General features: G+C 55.4%; 1 protein-coding gene across 5 annotated transcripts; it reads right to left on the reverse strand.

Annotated features, from left to right (window-relative positions):
• Positions 1 to 1204: 1204 nt before the first annotated feature.
• On the reverse strand, positions 1205 to 20337 carry ADCY6 (adenylate cyclase 6). 5 transcript variants are annotated; one of them, XM_077170750.1, is made up of 22 exons: positions 20224 to 20337; positions 14441 to 15290; positions 10466 to 10615; positions 9959 to 10080; positions 9753 to 9864; positions 9472 to 9599; positions 8773 to 8931; positions 8557 to 8698; positions 8307 to 8435; positions 8001 to 8026; positions 7633 to 7780; positions 7303 to 7400; positions 7028 to 7115; positions 6769 to 6885; positions 6347 to 6505; positions 5868 to 6046; positions 4914 to 4949; positions 4702 to 4831; positions 4128 to 4391; positions 3148 to 3352; positions 2224 to 2348; positions 1205 to 2007 (listed from the first exon to the last, which is right to left on the reverse strand). In XM_077170750.1, the coding sequence occupies exons 2-22, from the start codon at positions 15287 to 15289 to the stop codon at positions 1882 to 1884; spliced, it is 3492 nt and encodes a 1163-aa protein (XP_077026865.1). In that variant the 5' UTR covers position 15290; positions 20224 to 20337; the 3' UTR covers positions 1205 to 1881. The 5 variants fall into 5 exon arrangements, with proteins under 5 accessions (XP_077026865.1, XP_077026867.1, XP_077026864.1 ...); XM_077170752.1 differs by lacking the exon at positions 20224 to 20337 and adding an exon at positions 19673 to 19735; XM_077170749.1 differs by lacking the exon at positions 20224 to 20337 and adding an exon at positions 19047 to 19658 and having other exon boundaries at positions 8773 to 8877.
• Positions 20338 to 20721: the final 384 nt, after the last annotated feature.

Here is a 20721-nt window from a genome sequence, read left to right on the forward strand (position 1 = left end):
CCCATTTGGTTGATTAATGAAGATTCCCCAAGGCAGGCAGCGCTGAGTCAGAAACCAGACCTCTGCAGGGAGCTGGAGTCAAAAGGACATGAGGAAAGAAAAGAGAGCTACCTGCCCCTCCCACTGCCCCAAACCAGCAACCCTGGGGACCTCTCTCTGTTACCTCTCTAGTCACCTCCAAGACAAAGCTATTTCCAAGCAAAATACAAGCTAATGCCTCTGGCTTAAATAAGTATAGACTGAAGACCAAGGCACCAACTAATTCAGGCCAGAGCCAAGGAGATTATGGGAATGGAGCACAAGGAAGGAAGGGAATATGGAGTTCAACCTCCTACCCTTCTGCCAACCCTTGCAGGCTTCAACTGAGAAGCCAGGGACATGGCTGATGGCCCAAGAAGGCAGTTTAAGGTTTCCCAGTCCCAGCCCCTAGTACCAATATGGGTCCTGAGAGGGAGCCCATGCTACCCCAGCCCAAAGCACAGCATGTTCCAGGACACAAGCTGGGGAATCCAAGAAATTCCCAAGTCTCTGCTCACCAAACCCCAGAGAGTTCAAGTGCATGGAACACTAGGCTCAAGCACGTGCTTGGGTCCCTGCTCCAGGCAGGGAGACAGTCATACTGCACACGTGGCCCTCAAACAGCACTTAGGTATTTGGCACAAAAAGGACTTCTCTCCCCAGGGCCACCCTCCTCTCACTACACACCCCATCCCATTCCTGTGCAACCCAGGCATCTCTCTCCATCCCTTGAAAAAGGGAACCCTGCCTTATTCCAAGAAGACAGAGGCCCATGGGACAGAGGCAACCTGGGATGGATAGCTGAGGAGCAGGAACACAAGGACACACACAGACCTGGAAAACAGATATGCACAAAGACCAACATGCACGCACAGTTATACAAACACACAGGCCCTCCCCAGTGCCAGAGACTTGGGAGGACAGATTTAGGATCAGGAACATCTTTCTCCATGCCCTGACCCTTTTCTGTTTGGCAATGGAAGCAATGGTAGAGCTGCTCTGTGCTCCCTTGCCAGCAAACAGCACGAGAGGGCTGGACCAGAGTGACCGGACCCTGACTGCACTGGGGTCCCTCAGAGCCTGGCACCGCCCACTCCCTGGCCAGCCTGCTCTCTTTGGCACCTGCAGGTAAACTTCCAGGTCCTGATCTTCTGAGATCCCCACACACACCTCTGCTCTCTGCCTGGGCATCTTCACAGTACCACTGAGGCCAGGCGCCCCTTCCCTGGAACCGTGTAGGAACGGGGGCTAAATCTGAGCTATCAGAGGTCCCTTTGTTCCCCTTTGGGGACAGATCATGGGACTAGGATTTGGCAAATTGAAACATTCCCCTGAAAGATGGGCAGAGCTGAGTCCCCAGAGCATTTCCTTCTCTGCCCTGTGCCTGGAGGGAGACCTGGCCGAGGCAAAGGTGCCCAGAACCGGGGCTGGGGATGCAGGTATAACAAAGGCAAGCGTGGAATAGGCACGACTCATGCCTGCCCAGTCTTTGTATAAAATATTCCCAGGAAAAAGAGGGAAAGGAAGAGCCCAGCCCTGAGCCTGCTGCCCAGACAGACAAGAAAGGGGTACACATGGCAAATGCCATTTTAACCTCTCAGACAAAAGGGCTCCCTGTACCTCTGCTGCCACCCCCTTCCCTACCTCCAAAACCTGGAGGAAAGGAAAGGGAACAGTCCTTCCCCAATGAAAAGAGAAAGTCGCTTGCATAATTCTCTTGGTATTCCCTCATTCACCAGGCTGAGGGCAGACGAGCGTGGTCTGAGCACAGCCTGCTGGAGCTGCCACAGATCCACTCAGTGGGCACAGAGCCCACACAATGTCCACCTTGGTCCCTTCAGCTGAATTTGTAGCTGGGCCCTGCTAACTGCTGGGGCCCCCATTGAGGAAGTAGGTGGTCATTTCCCCCTTGCCCTTCACCTTGACCACCCCTCGACACTCCAGCTGGTAGCCCTTGGCAGCTAGAACCTGGTACAGGTCCGTGGTCACCTGGGGGGTGGGAGGGGAGCCTACTTAGCCTGGAATCCTTCCTGCTGCATTTGCAGGGGCCCAGGGCTTCTCTAGGTATGCTAGTTCCCCTCCCCAATTCCTACCCCACCGACCACAGAACAATGCCACCCTACCCCTCCCCTAGCTAACTGCAGAGAGGGACTTGTGGAAGCCCTCTGGACCCATGCCCCTCCCAGCCTGCCACAGCCCCCTCACCTGGATTCGATCAGGAACCCCTGTGCTGTCCATGCGGCTAGAGACATTCACTGTGTTCCCCCAGATGTCATACTGTGGCTTCCGCGCCCCAATGACACCTGCCACGACTGGACCCATATTCAGCCCTGAGGTAGGGAGAGCAGCAAGAAAGTGAGACTAGGAGATGGCTCCAGGGTCAGCCCAGGGAATCCTCCCTCTTCTTGGCACATGTACAAGGATGCAAAGAATGTAGAAAAGGGACACATCTGTCTCCTGGTTGTAAAAAATAGGGGATCTGGACACTTCAACCAAGGAGCTACCCTGAATCAAGAAAGCTATATCAACAGTAGCTAGTCCACTGAATGCTCACTCTGAGCCAACTGCTCTGGTAAGCATTTTTTTTTCATTATTATTGTCCCCATTTTACAGACAAGGTAAGTGAAGCTCAGAGAAGTTAGGTGCCAAATAAGCCAGTAAGTGGAGCAGCCAGAATTCAAACCCATACAGTCTGACTCCAGAAACTGTGCTATTAACTACTGTTGTCTACCAGCTTATCTGAGAGGAAGTACCTTTTGTCAGATGAGCCAGAGACAAGGGCACAGGTATAGGAGTTTAAAGAAACCTGGTTTCAAATCCCAGCTCAGCCTTACTAGATGCCTGACTTTAGGCAACCTACTTAATCTCTTTGTTTCTCAGGCTCTTTATCTGTAAAAGGGGATAATAATGTGAGGATTAAAATGTGCTTAAAAACGTCTAGGACAATGCCTAGCACATAGTAGGCTCTCAATAAATGATCTCTACTTGTAACATCAGACTCACTGTGGGAGGTGGGAGGCAAGGAAACCCCATGGAGCCCTGATGGGCAACCTGAACCCATCCTGATGGCGCGGTCAGCTTTCCCCGGAAGCGGTATGGGGAAAGGCTGCCCAGCACCCAGGCCCTCACCAATTTTCATCTGGAAGTTGTTGAAGGAGTGCTCATTGATGTGCTTCATCTGCTCCATGAGCCGCATGGCATAGTCGGCGAGGGCGGTGAGATGGGAGCGGCCCACCTGGTCATAGGTGCTGGCGTTCAGCCCAGAGGCAGCCATGTAGGTGCTACCAATCGTCTTGATCTTCTCCAGCTGCCGGAACCGCTCCTCGCTGATGATCTGGACAGCACAGGGGGGTCTGGCTGTCAAGGCAAAGAAGCCAGACACAGCCCTGCCCTAGTGCTCATTCGCCCCCTCCCCCGCTTCCCCGTCTCAACAGCTCCCCTCCTTTTAGTGACCCGGCACCTCCTTTCGGTTGTGGCTGTCGGTGCAGCACCAAGGAGCAAGAAAAATAGGCCTCCTTCACCATCAGAACCTCCACCAGGACTTGGGCAGACAGCTTTAAAAAGTCAGTTTTCATAGCTCATTCACAAACCCAGACCCTCAGAAGGGATATTAGGGAAAGTCCCAGAGTGAGCAAGTGACTTCCCTCCAGAACAAGTGAATGGCCCATTCTTGGCCTAGATGTCCAGGACTCTTCCTCACATTTTGCTCCCATTTTCTCTATTCAAGGGACTATCTCGCTGGCTTGGCTTCATGGGGCTTTGCTTACAGACCTCTGCCTTCTTCAATGATATCCACCTGACACCTATCCTGCCCATCCCCCGGTCCTCCCAACCCAGAACCATCCTCATGTTCTCCTTTGCTCCCCTACAATGATGACCTGCCCACTGGGACTAACCCCCTCGCTTGGGACTTGCCCTTCCTGTCCCTGCCTCCACTGTATCTTTACCCACCACCCTCCTCATATATATCTGGGTCCCGTTAAATCTCCCTGTTTCTTCCTAGTGCCACCTACCTCCCTCCAATCCTGACCTTTTGATCCAAAGTTCTCCCTGCTCCCCTAATCCCCAAGTCCTCCCACTCTGCCAGCACCAGTCGGCAGGACAAGTACCTCATCAAAGTCAGCAATAATCTCGTTGAGTAGTCGCAGGCACTCGACGCCCTCGTTGTTTGCCTCCAGCTCGACATAAAACTCAGAGAAGTTGGCAATGGAGGCAAACATGACGGCCACACACTCACACGACTGGTAGTAGAGCTCGTCATTCCGGCGCTCGCGGGCCAGGAAGTGGGCGGCCACGTCTTTGGGCAGAATATTGTGCAGCAACCGCCGGTTATACGCCTGGAGCTCTTCCATCTCTTCCTTCTCCCCTGTTGCCTGTGGACACCACACCCATCATCCAATACCTAATACTCACAAGAAGTGGGTGCAACGGCCAAGGCCTGGGTTGGGTATCAGAGGCAATCACATCGAGGAAGGAAGGCATGGAGAGATGAGGCCTGAAGGACGAGTGAAAGGGCTGGGTACAGGGTAGGGCAAAGGACAGGGATAGGCACAGAGAAGAGAGAAGCATGGAGCCAGGGAGGGCTTGGGTGGCCTGCCCCTTGGCCGGTTAGCTAGACATGCATTTCCATCTTGCCCCAGGCTCTACCCCAGGATCCTTCTCCCTCCCCCAAGTGTCCATCACCTGCAGTTTCCAGAGGAAGTCCAGGCGGGCAGTTGACTCCACCTGCTGAGCGTGCAGATACAGCGCCAGCGCAAACACCAGCAGAATCACTGGGGTCATATATTTGAGTGCCACCCTGCCTGCAGCTGGGCTGAGGGTAAGCAGAGGCATGCTCAGGGTTTGAAGGAGGCATCTGGAGTCCAACCCCTTGCTGCCCCAGAGCTCTCACTCACCAGTCTGTCCCATCAAAGGTCTCATTGGAAGAAGCCCTGGCAGGAAGAGAGACACAAAAGACATAATCACTGGTGTTTCCCAGGTCAGTGGGTGGAACATGGAAGGAAAGAAAGAGACTGCATTTACTGAGCACATACCATAAGGCAGGCATTGGGCCAGGGCTTTTACTTATATTAATTAACTGATTAAGAGCAGAGGTTAAGAAAAGGTTCCACTTTAGCCTCCTCTAATTATCAATTATGAAACCTGGGACAAGTTGTTTAACTCTCTAAGCCTCCATTTTCTAATCTATAAAACAGGGATCAGCTCTAAATAATGCATGTAAAAGGTTGAGTTCAGTGTCTGGCATGCAGTTAGCCCTCAATATATATCAGTTTCCATAATCTTTATGACTACTCTGTGATATAGCTGATATTGCCATTTTACAGATGAGGAAGTCAAGGCTCAGAGAGGTTAAGTCATCCATCCAAGGTCACACAGCTAATGCATGGCAGAGCAGGGATTCAAAGCCAGCAGACTCCAGAGGCTTTTTCTACCACATCAAGCTATGGACACACATCACAAGGGGTGAAGTTTTATGGAAGAAAAGCCAGTGTGGTGTCCAGGCAAAGCAGGAGTAAGAAGCTTCTGTTCCTAGCCAGGGCTTTGCCACCAAGCAGCTGTGTGACGTATAGGTGGTTAAGACAGTGGATATGAAAGCATCATGCAAATGTGAGAGGGAAGTTTTATGTCTAGCCTAAAGATATAGGGATTTCCCATATTGGGGGTTTCCTGGGGGGTGACTGTTTGGGGTCCTAAGCTGGGAGCTCTTCCATCTCCTTTTTCTCCCCCATAGGTCAGGGATGAGTGGTGGCATGTCACGGACAAAGGGCCTGGGCACCAGTGAGGCTCACAGTGACACAGCACAGTTAAGGAGGCTCCTAGAGGATTAAAAGGGATGAGAATAGACTCACAAGCCGTGAACACCAAGCAGTAAGTCATAGTTGTCAAAGATGGTGGCCGGGGGCCCCAGCAGAAGAAGCACCAAGTAGATGAGCCCCAGGACAAGGATCATGGCCAACTTCCCGATGCTGCTGATATGCAGGAAGACAGAGCTGGCCAAGAGACTCAGCAGCACGTTCCCAATGAAGTACTGGGGGTGGGTGGGGGGGATGGCAGAGATAGCATTTGGTGAAGGCAGAGGCCAAGGCACCCCAGTGCAGGGAGAGCCCAGCACTCCCCTGCCTGACCTACCTCCCCCCGACATGCCTCAAACCCCAACATCCTTCACCCACACACCCAGCCCCTTTGCCACACCAGGGGCACTGGCTGCTTTTGGAGTTGGGATGCTGGTGAGCTCCTTGGTCCCCTGTGCCCATCGCCAGGCCTGGCACAGAAGGGTCAACACTAGTACTGATTAGGACCTCCCCCCGCCTGAGCACTGCTCGGACACCTCAGGGAAGCTGCAGGTGGGTGCGGTGCCCTCACACAGGGGAGCATCCAGGCCCAAAGAGTAATTGAGCTGCTGTAGGTGGCAGGTGGTGATGTCATCGGGTGTTAGGTTCAGCATCCTGGCTGCACAGGTCCTTATGGGAGTGTGGTTACAGGTGAACTACAAAAGTGAGGTGAGGTATGTTAGGGTTACTCAAGAGGGTAAGAGTCACAAAGACTGTGTCCAAGAACCCAAGTTCTCACCCAGGTATGACAAAAGGTGAGGAGAGCAAGGAGGAGGGAGAACTGGAAAATTAACCCCACCCCATTCGGGACAGGGGGCTTCCAGAGGGCAGAAAGTGGTTCCTATTCCTCTCCATACCCCAGTGCCCAGAGCAGTGTTTGGCACAGAGCAGAAGGGAGGAATTCCCCCTAGGCCTTTACCATGTTGACAACAGCAGAGGCGAAGACAAGGAGGACTGAGAAGATGCCAACCGCGGTGCTGTGTGCCCGCGAGCGGACGATGCTGCGAGACAGACGTTGCAGGGCCTTAGGGAACAGCTGGAAGCAGGCAAAAGAAGAGAGCTGGAGACTGTGTCAGCCAAGGCGGGAGGCCGACAGGAATGGACCTGCTCATGTGACCCCTCCCTGCCTCCAGCCCAGCCTGCCCACGCCCAGCAGCCCCTGAACTCCCCCCACGTACAGAACCACAGGAGTACACGGCACAGACCAGCACGGTGATCAGCAACAGCAAAAAGATGCTGGCATAGATCCCAAGCATCAGGGTTGAGCTGGGGGCAAAACAGGGCCAGAAAAAACAGGATTTGAGTGGATCTGGACGTTCCACTGGGAATGGGATCTGGACAGTCCCATCCTCAAGACTACAGGCACTGGGGACCGTAGGCCTCTATGAGCGTTTAGGAAGATGCCAGCAAATGGTGGTGGGACAGAAGGGCAGGCAGGGGGACAGGCTCTCACCGTGGGAAGATGAGGAGCTGGATGAAACAGATGAAGCAGAAGACCAACAGGGCACAGGCGACGTAGGCTCCGAAGCGGGGGTCCACCTTCCGTGAGTACTGAGGGAGAGGAGGCTGGGCTGGGCGCTGGCCCCCACCCCCAACCAAGGGGAGGCAGGCATGGCAAGGGGCAGGCAACTTCCAGGGGCCTCAATTGATCTACACTGTGCCCTGTGCTCCCCCCACCCCAAAACCCCTCCTGCTCCATCACCTATGCTCCGATGTCCAAGCCTGGACCTGCTCCCCACCCCCGCCTCCAGCCCTTGTCCTCCTGCCTTCGTATCCCCCAAACCTTCTTCTCAAGATCCTCTCTCTGGAAGGTAAGCAGGAAGCGGCGCACATGGTCCTTGCGGAGCTGATCGATGCTGCGAGCATCAATGGCCCGGCCCAGGAACTCGTCTACCTCGTCCTCAGGGTTCAGGGCATCTTGGGCACCCCGGCTGAGGGAGGGGAGACAGGGGCATGGGCAGTGCCGTGTTAAGAGGGGAAGAGCCTGGGCAGCACCCAAGGGAGGGAGCAGCAGCTGGATGTGTGGCCCCTGCTCCCACACAGCATACCTAGGGTGCAGGAAGGAGGGGGATCTCCACTCCCCACAAACCATCCCAGGGCACCACTGTCTTCTCCCTCTTCTCTTCCCCCCTCCTCAATACTCTGACTTACTTGTCTTTGCTGGAATCATCAATGCCCTGAAGGAAGGGACAGAGTACGCGAGTGAGGTCAGGAGCAGACCACCATCCTCTCCAAATCCTTCCCCCAGCCCCAAGACCCTGCTGAAGGTCTCCCCACCATATACTCCAAGGGGCTTGGGGCCCCTGGGAAGAAATTGTCTTCCAGCTCCCAACACCAGAAATCACCATCACAGAGGTGGCAGCTACAGCAAGGTAGGTAGAAGAAGGGAGGGGACATAGTGCACTGAGGGAGACAAGACAGAGAGGCCCCAGGCTGGCAGGGGTGAGGTACCCTCACCATCTGACGGAAAGCCTTGGAGTCCTTGGTCCGGGAGAAGGCGCGGTCAGGCACCCAGCGTGGCATCAGCCCTTCCATGGAGTTGGCACGTGCCCGCTGCAGCTTGGCCAGCATGGCCTTCTCCTCTTTCTGTACAGACAGTGTGGGTACAGGTTCAGAAGAGGGCCCAGAGAAGGCCTCAGCCTGCTCCTCTCCACCTTTTGTTCTTCTCCCCGCCTGTCCGCTCAAGCCTCCCTGCCCGGGCCCTGACCCGCTTCTGGCTGGCGCCCAGGATGAGGAAGGTCTCGATGTGCTGCTCCTTGAGGTATGCGTTGCGCTCCCCTCCACGGCCCGGCTCCACCTCGTAGTCCCCATTAAGGTACTGCAGCGTGGCCCGAGTGATGTGGATGCGGCTGCAGGAAGCCAGGGAGTGAGGCCTTGGTTCTCGTGCCTTGCTCCCTTCCCTGTGGGCCAGACCCTCACTCACCCGGCTCGGCCCCCCGCCTCCATGTGGTTGGCCAGGGTCACGTCATTGGACCACACGTCGAACTGCCATTTCCGCAGACCGAGGACGCCGCAGTGCACACGCCCACTGTGGATGCCCACACGCATGTTCACGTTCACACCCGTCACCTCGCGCACCAGCCTGGGGGATGCGGCCCCATCAGCACCCGGCAGTGTCCCCCAGCCCACCCCTTGGAGACAGGCCGGCAAGGGCAGACCCAGATGCCGGGGGACCAGAGCGCAGCCTTGGCTGGACATGTGCAGAAGGCTGCAAGGGGCTCAAGGACAAAGTTTGGAGGACGGTTTGCCTCCAGGCAGGCCGGCAGTAGCCGGCAGCACCTTGTGGAACTGAGCTAGGAGAGGAGGAATCACTGTTTTCACCTTGGCCCAGCTGGCATCCCCTGCAGCCCAAGTCACACCTCACCTCCTCCCTGCCCCTCCCTGGGTTCTAAGGGTGCACAGGGATCTTTGCACAGGCTGAGGAAGGGTGGTGACCTGGAAATGCCCCCAGGGAGAGGAGGAAGACTTGTCTCTGGAAGATGACAGGGAAACATCCACTTGCCCAATAAGTGATGGATCTCAAAGACAGAAACTGTCAAAACTAAGGCAAATTCCTAAGGAGCACACATCAAAGGGTAGGCACCCAAAAGTCTAAGAAGCCCGAGAGCAGGATGCCGCTTACGAGATGGCCTCGATCATATCCACCCCCATCTCCACACAGCAGTGGGCATGGTCGGCCCGGGCCTCCGGCAGCCCAGACACACAGTAGTAACAGTCCCCTAAGATCTTGATCCTCAGGCAGTGATTTTCCTGAAGGGGACAAGAGATGGGGAGTAGGGTTCCCTTCATTCTCGTGCTGGGCCCACCACCCTCACGAGGGCTGACTGCCCCCCATCCCAGGCTGTGGCAGGTGATGCTGCACTCCCCGTGGCCTGCCCTAGCCCTAAGTCCTGGCACCCTTACCGCGGCCAGCTTGTCGAACCGGGCGAAGAGCTCATTCAGGGTCATCACCAGCTCCTGAGCGGTGCACTGGGATGCCAGGCTGGTGAAGCCCTCGATGTCTGCAAAGAGGATGCTGTGGACAAGCAGAGATGGAGGCACATGTGTCCTTCAAAGATGCCAAGATGACCCTCCCCAACTCTCCCGGCATCGTCCCACCCCCACCCTACCTGACGTTGTCATGCTTCTGGATGTAGATCTTGTGGAACATCATGTCTTCTTTCTTCGTGTTGATGTCTTCTTTCATCTCCATGGCAACATGCTGGGGCAACACCGACAGCAGCAGCCGCTCCTAGACCAGGGGTCCCATCAAGGCACCGCTATTCCCTGCCCTCCAGTCTCTACTGGTCCCTCCACATCCCTAGGGACCCTCCCAGACCTTTCTGGAGACTTGAGCTTCCCTTCTGGACTGTGGCCTGACGCTCCCCCATTAGGGCCCTCAGCGGCTACACATCCCAGTGCTCTCTGACCAGCCAGCCCCCTTCAATCTCTCCGATGAGCTCTGATCTACCTCCCTCCCACCCCCAGGACAGGAGCTCCCATGCCAGAGGGCCTCTGAAAAAATGCAATCTAGGGGAACCATTTTACACTGTATTCCATAGAGCCGCATGAGGCAGCAGATTCATTCTGCAAGTTATTTGGGTGGGGGAATCCCAGTCCCAGACAGCAGCCCCCACCTGTTGTCGATTCTCACGCTGCAGGTGCAGCCGGGCCTGGATGTAACCGCGGGTCTCCTTAAAGGCCTGGCGCTGAGATACCTCAGCGGGGTAGTGTGTGCAGATGCCAATGACGTTGGTGCAGAGAAACAGCAGCACGTTGGCACCGAGCTGCAGGAGGGTGACAAAGGCAGATGGGTGGCCAGCCCCCCACCCAGGCACAGCTTGCCAGGCTACCAGGGAAAGCGCTCCTTCGGGAAGGAAGCCAGGGTCCTGTGTCCTGTCTGTTTCTGAGATGCCTCTCACCCCTGAAATCCATGCCTCCCATTCCCCATAGGACTCCAGGCCTCAGCTCCCTGCCTGAATCACTCCCAGGTAGAAGAGAGATCCTTTAAAGCTCCTGGGAACAGAAGCACCAACTAGGACCAGGTAGGTCAGAGGGTCCAGCCCAGTGCCCATGACACCCTAAATAAAAGACAAATGCTGCTCCCTCTGCACATGGCTTTCCTTACAGGGCAATGAACTCTACATCCTTCTGTGAGTGACCCAGGGCAAGGTACCTCACCTCTCAGGAGCTTAGCTCGCTAATCTATAACCTGAATGGGGAATAAGATCACTACCCTCCCTCCCTTACCTTATATTCTTAATAATAATAATAGGAAGAAGAAGAATTACTGTGGCTATGACTATAACTAGTTTACTGATTGCCTACAATGTGCCAGGATTCTGTGGGTGCCTTCTATACATTAACTAATGCATTTCTTACGACTCTATGATATAGGTAACAATAGCCCATTTTAAAGATGAGGGACTCAGGCACAGAGAAGCTAAGCAACTTGCCCAAGCTCACACAGCTGGTAATGGCTGCCATTAAAATTTGAGTCCATGACAGTCAGACTTCAAGGCATGTGTTCTAATCCTACTGTTTAGTTTAAGTATATTCCAAGTTTCCAAGATTCTTACTCCATTTTCCCAGAGCTCTTGAGGCCCAGCCTCAGAGCCCAGGCTGCGGTGTCATCAATTCTGCGAATAAAAAGAGCCCCCCCTAACTGGGGACAGGACAGGCCACCCTCAAGGTATAATTTCCCTGACACGTAGCCCCTCCTGGCCCCACCCCCTAACCTCCCTCCTCGGGGTGTTCTGCCCCAGTCTTCATCAACTGAGTCAACAGCATTGACTGGACAGTCCATCTAAGGGAAGTTGGCCTCAGTGTTTCTGGAATCTCAGGGGTTAACCTGGCACTTGCGGTTCCACCTCAGAGTTGGCCGGGGCAGGGCTCTGGTTTGAGAAGGGAAGGAACGAGCACCAACTGGAAGCCAGGAGTTCTGAGCTCTGGCCAGATGGGAACCAGTCTTGCAATCTTGTACAGGTCACTTAATCTCTGGGACCTCAGTTTCCTCTTGGGTAAAATGGAAGGGTGGCTCCGCCTAATCTCCTAGCCTCTTCCAGCTCAGACTTATCTAGGATTGGCTTCCCAGCTTCTCTTCCCAGTTCAGCTCCCAAGGCCCAGGAAGGACTGGGCCAAGGCCCCCTCCCAGCAGCAGGGGTGAAGAAAGGGGCATACTATCTCCCTAGGGGGGTTCTAAGAATAGCCCCCAGTGGGGGAGATGGAGGGGGGGGTGCAAACCAGGCAACTTCCCTTCCTGGCCCCAGGAGCCCAATAGGAAAATGTGAGTCATGGTGGAGGGAAGGGGAAGGGGGATGAGAGACTGAAATAACTCTATACACACACACTACTATCCAATTGTGAGAAAAAAATGGATGCCAGGGGACTGGAGAAAACCCTAGGCTGGGTCTGGGTCACTGGATGAACCCGCTTGATGTGTCTGAATGTGTTCTGTGTATGGGCTGGGTGGGAGGTTGCCCGAGGAGGCTAGAAAGGAGGCTACAAGCCCCCAACCAATCCAGAAACCCACAGGCCCAACTGGGCACCGGGAATCATTCTCAGCTCAGAGGAGAACAGGCAGTCCTGGCCCAGGGACTGGCACAGGGGCAGGGGGCTATTTTCTCCACCTACCCCAAGAATGTACCTACCAAGACCCACTGGGTGAGGCTGGAGCTGGGTGCCCTTGGATGGGCAGGCACCTGGCACAACCCTGGCCTCTATGAAGCTACGTCTCCCCAGTCAGATACGGGGCCCAGCTCTGGGCACTGTGCAAGCTGAGAGCAGGGAAGAGGCACCCCCACTCCCTGGCTGGCCAGAAAGGAAGGTGGAGGGAGGTGCCACCTCCAATTCCTTACTTCCTCAGAAGGGCAGCGCAGGCCCCAACTCCAACTTGATAGCCAACCTGGAGAAGAAGCTGGGGGACTGGCAAGGGCAGAAGGACCCTAGCCCTTTAAGAGGTTGGACAGTGTCCTGCAGCACGTGGTCCACAAACAAACTGGCTATAAAGTTACTTTTAAAAAGGTACGTTCTGTTCTGCAGCACAGGCTGGGCAGGGAAGGGCCTCATGCCAGAGCACCCAGCTTCTCACCCTAGGAGCCCCAGGCAACTTCCTCTTTGTGGGTGGGGCAAGGGTGGTCTACGGGCCACAGGCCTTGGGCAAGGCAGAGGCTGGCTCCCTCAAACCTGGAGCAAGACAGAGAACAGGGTCCTCCAAATCAGGGCACCAATGGAGGGCCCATGAGGCAGGTGTGTTGGGAGGGTGGGCTGCAGACATAACAGCCCCCGAAGGAAGGTGCCCTAGTCTCTGCTCCTGTTGCTGACCAACAGTACTCATCCTAGGCTCCGCGGCCTGGCAGGGAAATGACAGGTCATGGCAGGCTCCCAAGCTCAAGGGTCTCTTTGAAAGAGATTTTCCAGAAGCCCCCTCACTGGGTCCTTATCCCCTAGGGCACTCCCCACCACCTCCCTGCCTGCAGGTGAGAACATTGCCAGGTCGAGTTCTGGGAAGGGGTGGGGCCCGAATAGCAACTTTATGAGGTAGGTGTTATTTTTACCCTGGTTTTACAGACTGGGAAACTAAGGCTCTGAGAGGAGAGGTTGGTTACCCAGATCACACAGAGAAGAACGCGGCCCATTTGACAACCAGGTCTGCCTGCAGCTAAGCCTTTATTTCTCTGTTCTGCATGGTGCTGCCAGGCCCCACCTCACATCCCACTCAGGACCCAGAGGCAGTAGCCTACATGGATGGAGAACCTCAAGGCAGCCCTGGGCTGCCAGGTCCCTGGTGCCCAGGTGGGATGAGAGCACACCCTTGACGGGCCTCTCTTTCACAGTCCAGTCCCCTCTACCACTCCCACCTCAAGAGAGAACTGACCCCAGCTCTTCACTGTCCCCCTCCTAGCAGATTGCCTTGGTACAGGAGAGGCACCTCTTCCCTTACCAACTCCATCCAAACCCTGCTCGCTCCCTCCAGATCACCACCCAGAGCTGCTTTTCAGGAATGGTACTAAGTCCTGAGTCTCAGATGTCACTCAGGCCAGAGATGCCAAGGCCTGGACACAGCATGCACTACCATCTCAGCCCCACCACGGACCTGGGCAAAGCATCCCAGGTGCCACATCGGGTGCCCCCTTTGACGCCATGGCCACCTCAATGTCCTCAAAGCCCAGGGCCACCGCCTGCAGCCCCAGCTCCATGCTCCTGCCTGGGCCACCCCTCTAGATGAAGGACTCATCCTGCCAGGGGCACTGAGGGGGAGCTGCAGGGGTGGGAAGCTGCCCACCCCCAGCTCTACTTTTTGTCTCTTTAGGCTGCACTATTATAGGGGACTTTGGCCAAAGAGCTGCAGTCCATGGTGAGAGCACTGGCTAGTTCTGGTAGTTGAACTCCTGGGATCCTCCCTTCCCTCAGCAGTGCCCTCTGCCCTAGATCCCTAATGGAAGCTGATCCCCAAAACCTGGCCTTCCATCTCTTGCACCTCCTCCCAAATACAGCCAGACATCCCCACACCCAGCACCCACCCATGAACCACCCTGTACCCCTCCATTACAAGACCCCTTCTCACTCCAGGCCTGGTGCCCACCCCCAAGCATGACTCCCTGACTACCCACCTGCTTCCAGAGTGTGGCATCACCACGGTTGAGTTGCCAGGCCAAGATCAAGTGCAGGGTAGAGAGGCCCAGGCCGCTGAAGACGGCCGCCCGCATACGAATGGGCAGGAGCGTGTAGGTGATGTAGACGAAGAATACAGGGCACCAGAGGCCTACAGAGGGACTATGGGGGGTGGCTGCTAGGGCCCCCCCGACCTGCAGGGCCGCCAGGATGCCCAGCACCACGTAGCTCACCACCCACATGGAGTCCTGGCGGAAGCTGTGTCGGTTACACACCACCATGAGTGCCACAAAGAGGGCAGCGGCGCAGGCCAGCAGGGCCACGTAGGTGGGCTGGGGGTGGGCAGGCGCCGTGTGGAAGGCCAGCAGCACAGCTGTGAGCAGCACGAGCACCGCCATCAGCAGCGTCAGGCTGCTCTGGTTCATCTGGAAGAAGTACCGCTGGTATAGGCGCTCCAGCTTGGCCGAGCGGAACTGCTTTGAATGGAACACCTGCACCAGACGGCGCCAGCAGGAGCGCCTGCTCCCAGGTGCCACGTCGGGGGCCCTCTCTGACGCCACAGCCACCTCGGTGTCCTCGAAGCCCAGGGCCACCGCCCGCAGCCCCAGCTCCATGCCCCTGCCTGGGCCACCCCTCCGGATGAAGGGCTCATCCTGCCAGGGGCAGCGAGGAGAAGCCGCAGGGGTGGGGCTGGGTGGCTCTGCATCCCGGAGGCAGCTCATATACGAGGGTGTGCAGAAGCCTCTGGTCCGGGTCCCACGGCGCGAGCGCTTCTGCCCATTGCGTTCACCCCAGGCTGTTTTCCGTTCATCCACTTTGGGGACCAGGAGGCCACTAAACCACGACATGCTGCTGGGAGGAATGAGATGGGATCAATGATGCCACTACGGCCACTGTCACCACCGGCAGTTATCACTGACTACACATCATCCTCCTGAAATCACTGTGAGGTAGATGGCAGAATCCCCACTCCACAGGTGAGAAGCTCAAGACATAGAGGGTGATGGAACTTGCCCAAGACCAAGTAGTCACGTAAGCAGGAGAACCAAAATTCTGACCCAGCTCTGACCGGCTCCAAGGCCAGTTCACTTAAAAAGTCCCCTCTTCCCTAAAAGGCACTGATTTTTAGTCGCCACACACTCAAGAGCCTGTGTCATGGAGAGCAGCAGCCCAGGCAAGGTCCAGGGAGCTAGGAAGAACTGGAGTCCACACCCTGAATATGGGCAAACACTGCCCAGGACCACCAGACTGCTGCCACTGGAGTCCCAGTGGTTCTGATTTTCTGATTTTTCCACAGATGCTAAAAATAAAAACATAGATTTTAACATGACATCTCCTGATTTTTTTAATGTTGGCAATAACTCACTCACACTTTTCCTGAGTACCACAAGCCAAACAAATCACATCTGCAAATGAATTCAGCCTGAACTGCCAAAAGATGACTGCTGTACAAAAGGGAATCTCTTTCTACATCCTTCCCCATCACACACACACACTCACTCACTCACTCTATGTACACTTCACCAAGCTAAATTCAATTTCACCCTCAGGTCACTTTTTTTTTTTCCTTTTTTTTAAATTCTTCGGGTCACATTTTAAATGTCACTTCCCTCAAGGAAGATTTCCCAGCCCCCTCACCCAATCTAGTTTTGGTCCTGTTTTACCTCCTGTATACTTCCTCCGTGGAACTCATCACAATTATAATTAAATAATTCCTTGATTATGTATGTCTCTGCACCCAGACTCTAAGCTTTGTGGGAGTTTAGGATTATATCTATTTTGTGCAACACTTTACGCTAGGCACCAAGTACTGGGCTTGGCTCATGTAGGGACTCAATAAATATATGCTGAAATGAAAAAGAGAGAGAGAGAAAAGAAAGCTAGCTAGTTCAAGGGCATGGGTAGAGAGCAGCTAACATGAAATAATAGCTAGCAGTGTAATCTATTGTTCCGTCTTCTCACTGTACCCGAGCTAGATTAACCTCTGTGCAGTTCCTCAACACCTCATACCCCAGCCTGGGACCCTGGTGCTGTCCAGGCTGTCCCCTCTGCCTGGAATAAGAGCTGCAGGGCTCACGCCCTTACCTCCTCCAGGTCACGCCTCAAATGTCCCCTTATCAGTGAGGTTTTCCCTGAACACCCTATAAAAATAGAAACCCCCTTTCCTGGAGCTCCCTATCTCTCTACCCAGCTTTATGCCTTATTTTTCTATTTTTCTCCATAGCTCTTATCAGCAACTGCCACTCTATATATTTTACTTATTTGTTCATTGTCTCTCCTAGCTGGAATATCAACTCCATAAAGGCAAGGATTTTTTGTCTGTTTTGCTCATTGCTGTATCTGCAACGCCTAGCAGAATTTAAATAAATGTCATGGGGATGAATGGATGGATGAAGACTATTCCTTCGTACATGTTCCATACTTCAAATTTTTCAAGGTCCCTTCACATGCTTAATTCCATCTGATCCTCACTAAAACCCTAGGAAGTTAATGTAGGACAGATCTAATAGAAAAAAAGAAAAAAGAACTGAGACCCATGGCAGTTTTATTTGACTGGTACAAGTTACCAGAGATTATGGATAACCAAACTAGCCCCAGACTCCAGGTTTCCTGGAGGGAAATGACCCTAACTGGGATGGGATGACTTCATGTCAATTTCCCCCAACAGGTCTCCTAGCTGAGTCCAGGTCAGAGAATATGGGGATGAGGGCCACATGCCTCCATAACTGCACCTGACCAGCAACTGGTACTTAAACCTGCTGAGCTAGCAGCACTGACATTTGTACTCACTCGAGAAAAAGGGGGAGTGTACCCAGTACTTGCCCCAGGTGGCCACAGGAGTAAACATTTCAGCCTGATGAGCATTTTCCAAGCAGATATCCACAGGCCCACAAAGGAAAAGCCAGGCTGGAGACCACTCTGCACACTCTGACACCCCATCCCTGGGTCATCCTCAGCCAAGCGCTTTCAGCACCCTTCTATATCCCATAGAGTAGCAGGCCCCCAGACCCTTCACATCACTATCTGCATCTGTCCTTCTCAGATAAATGGACAGATGCACTAGCACTGGGAAAATGTTAAGGATGGCCTAACTTTCCAAAATACTTCATTAGTAACATGTTCTTCAGAGAAAGACCAGGTTTCACACCTTAGAATGATGATTTGCTAGTTTCATGACCCTGGACCAGTTATCCAGCCTCCCTGAGTCAGCTTCTTCATCTGTAAAATGGGGCTAATAATGGTTGTGAGGAAAGAAAAACAGGACCTGTCATGCAGCACACACTCGATAACTATTAGTTCTTCTTCCCCATCCTACACCACTTCCAAAGCAAACTTCTGCCAGTTTCCAAGAGAAGGAAAGATGGGAAAGTCACGAGCAAGAACACGCATCTCCCCAGCCAGTCAGACGCCTGCTCCTATCAGTCCCCATGTCCTCGACTGTCAGTCCTCAGAGCTGCTGGGGACAGAGCCCAGAGTGAGTGAGTTTCCCACCCACCCCCATGACCTTCTGCTTCAGCCTCCTCCCATTCGCCAGCCCCCTGCCCTGTTCCTACACCCCTTACCCCACCCCCACCCCCAACTGGCCCAGACCTCTGTTCCCAAAGGACCTATTTCTGGCCATGTTCCCAGTCCTCTAAAAGCACATCCTAGCATTTGGCTCAATCCCACCGAGGAAGGGGCTGCCACTTTCCAGCGGAACATATACCCTAACACTGTGACCTCTCAAAGGGAGAGCATCAGGGTTCTATAATTGTCCAACCTGCTACAACCATCCCATCCTGGGCTCTATACCAGGCACCGGCCATCCTGGAGAACTTGTGGGGCCACCAGCACTCCGGGTACCCCATGCCAGGCTGATAGGGAAAGGAATAGGGGAGAGCAAAGTTCAAAGCCACAAAATCTCCCTAGCCCCAGGACCCTGCCACTTTGAACCCAGGAACCGAAGCACCGAAGCCCACCCCCCTCCTTTCCCAGAGTTCCTCCTGAATTTTCTCTTAGCCTTCTGCCTCCAACCTCCTCCTCCCCTGGGCCTGGTCTCTTCAGTCTCTCATAGATTTGCTGCTCCAGGCCCCACAGGTGCCTACAACCGAAGCCGTGTCCCCTTCTGCCTGGCAGTCCAAGGCCCAGTGCCTTTCAGACCTCAAGTCCCTCCCAAATCCTGATCCTTCATTCTGAGACCTAGAGTCCGGAGCCCGCCCAGCCCCAAGGATGGCTCTGCCCAGTGCCTTCACCCAAACCCTCTTCCTGGCCACCTCCCATCAGTCCCATCCCTAGATCACCTCTGCCTCTGTCCTCCTTGGCAAAAAAATAAACAGTAAAAATAAAAAAGAGGCTCCAAGAGATTTAAAACGACTTCAGAAAGTTCATGGCAGAAGGCACTGCCCAGGCGGGGCCTTTCAGTGCCAGCACCATCCAACACACTGGGAAATGGGCCTCTATTGCAGGCCTTGCTAGATGTGGAGGAGCCTCCCCAGTGCCTGTATCTTAGATCCAGCGCTGCCTTCTCCTCCCTTCCCCAACTCTTGGTCTCCCTAAAGAAAGAGGGCTCCCATCTCCACCCCCACCCCCAACCACACAAACCCCCACCAGTTTCGTCCAACTCACAAGGGTCCTCTGATGAGGGAAGGGCAAGAGGGAAACGTCTCACCATCGCCTGATTCCATCTCTAGCTTTTCAGTCGAGCCCCAGAGCCTGTTCTGAATAAAGTCTGCAGCCGGCGCCCACCCAGCAGCAGGCCTTGGGGAGAGGGGGAGGGGAAGGAGGGCGCCACCACCTCCTCCATTCTGAAGCTTTGGAGTAAGGAGATGGGCATCCCTACCTCTGCCCCGGCTGCCTCTCCCTTCCCTGCACATAGTCACAAACTCGGAGGCTCACCCCACAGCCCCGCTGCACAAACCTCAGGGCAACCCCTCCCCCAGTGCATAGCTTTCCTTTCTCCCTGGGCAAGCCGGGAACTCGAATCGGGTGGAGGAAGGGAAGCGATTGGCAGAGAGTGAGGGTGGGGAGCCTAGAGCCCCGGACCTAGAAGTCCTTGACCCTCCCTCGCTCCTTAGTGATTTTTCTCTGCCAACCCCAACTGCTTCAGGCTCCCCCCTAAATCACTCATCTCAGACTTCGGCGCCCCCTACCAAAAAAAAAGTCTCAGAAGCTGCGCGGGTGTCTTCAAGCCCCACAGAGACCCGAGTGCCCGGCGCAGCCACTTCCCCTAACACTGCTCCCCGCGGTCTCACCTGCCGGCCGGGGTCGGCGCCTCCCCCGGGCCCCCGCCCCGCCGCCCCCGCGGGCTCCGGCCGGACGGCCGGCCGTCCCGCGGTCCTTCTCGGTGCCCGCGCGTCCCGGCCGTCCCTCCCGCCGTCCGGCCGTCCGTCCGGCCCTCGCCCCCTCCCTTGTTGTCCAGCGCAGCCGCCCTCTACCCCGGATCCAGAAGTCCCCTCCCCGCCGGCTCCCGGACTCCCCGCCTTAAAGGCACAAGCTCCTTTTGTCTGGGCACCCCCTCCCCCTCCCCAGAAGCGGGGGCAGAGTTGCCCACTCCCCCTGAGGAACTGGGTAGGGCTGAGTAGGACCTAAGAATGGGACCCCACCCTCCACGCGCCCCCTCCCCTCCTCCGGCAGATCCCTCCCCCAGTCTTGGGAAAACAAGCGGCTACTGTTCTGGGATCAAGACCCCGGGTGGAAGGGGGCCGCCCGGCCCGCCCCCAGTCCCTCCACCCCCAGCCTACATCCTGCAGTACTCCCCTCCCACCCTCATCCCAGGGGTCCCCTTGCGCGCCAGCAAACCCACCCTCTCACGGCTATTAGCTCCCGCCCCGCCCACCGAGGGTCGGCCGCCTTCCCGCCGGGGTCCCCTCGGTCTGAACCGGTGCCCAGCGTGCACTCCTCGTCCCGACCTCTCCCTTTCCCCAGCCCCCACTCTGCCATTCACGCCCTGCCTGCCTGCCACGGCCCTGCTCCCTCCCGCGGGAACTGAGTTTAATAATTAATTAAGATTTCATTCCACAAGGCGCCAGGTGTGTGCGGCCTGCTTCCCCGCACATCACGTCTTTCCTCCTCCGGGAACACTCTGTGGCACCAGATTCAGGCGAACCTGTTGCGCCCAGAGCCCAGAGGGGGATCCAGGGAATCTGACTCAGAGACTCTCTCCAAGCTGCTGGCTGCCGGCTTCCACACTTGCTCTAGAGAACCCCTCCTCAGTACTTGCCAACATGCAGAGTCCCTCCCCCAGATACCTTTTACCCAAAGGGTTGTGCTTCCTTGCCCAAGGTGTGTGTGTGTGTGTGTG

This window comes from Tamandua tetradactyla, chromosome 7 (genome assembly GCF_023851605.1).
Source record: "Tamandua tetradactyla isolate mTamTet1 chromosome 7, mTamTet1.pri, whole genome shotgun sequence".
NCBI classification, from domain to species: Eukaryota; Metazoa; Chordata; class Mammalia; order Pilosa; family Myrmecophagidae; genus Tamandua; species Tamandua tetradactyla.

Excerpts from the sequence above, each read along its gene's own strand:
- ADCY6 (XM_077170748.1), bottom strand. The coding sequence starts at position 19,294 with ATGTGCAGGGAAGGGAGAGGCAGCCGGGGCAGAGGTAGGGATGCCCAT. Across the intron at positions 10,081-10,465 it reads AGCGTGAGAATCGACAACAG|GAGCGGCTGCTGCTGTCGGT; the intron begins GTGGGGGCTGCT and ends CCCCTGGTCTAG. Across the intron at positions 2,349-3,147 it reads CAACTTCCAGATGAAAATTG|GGCTGAATATGGGTCCAGTC; the intron begins GTGAGGGCCTGG and ends TCCCTACCTCAG.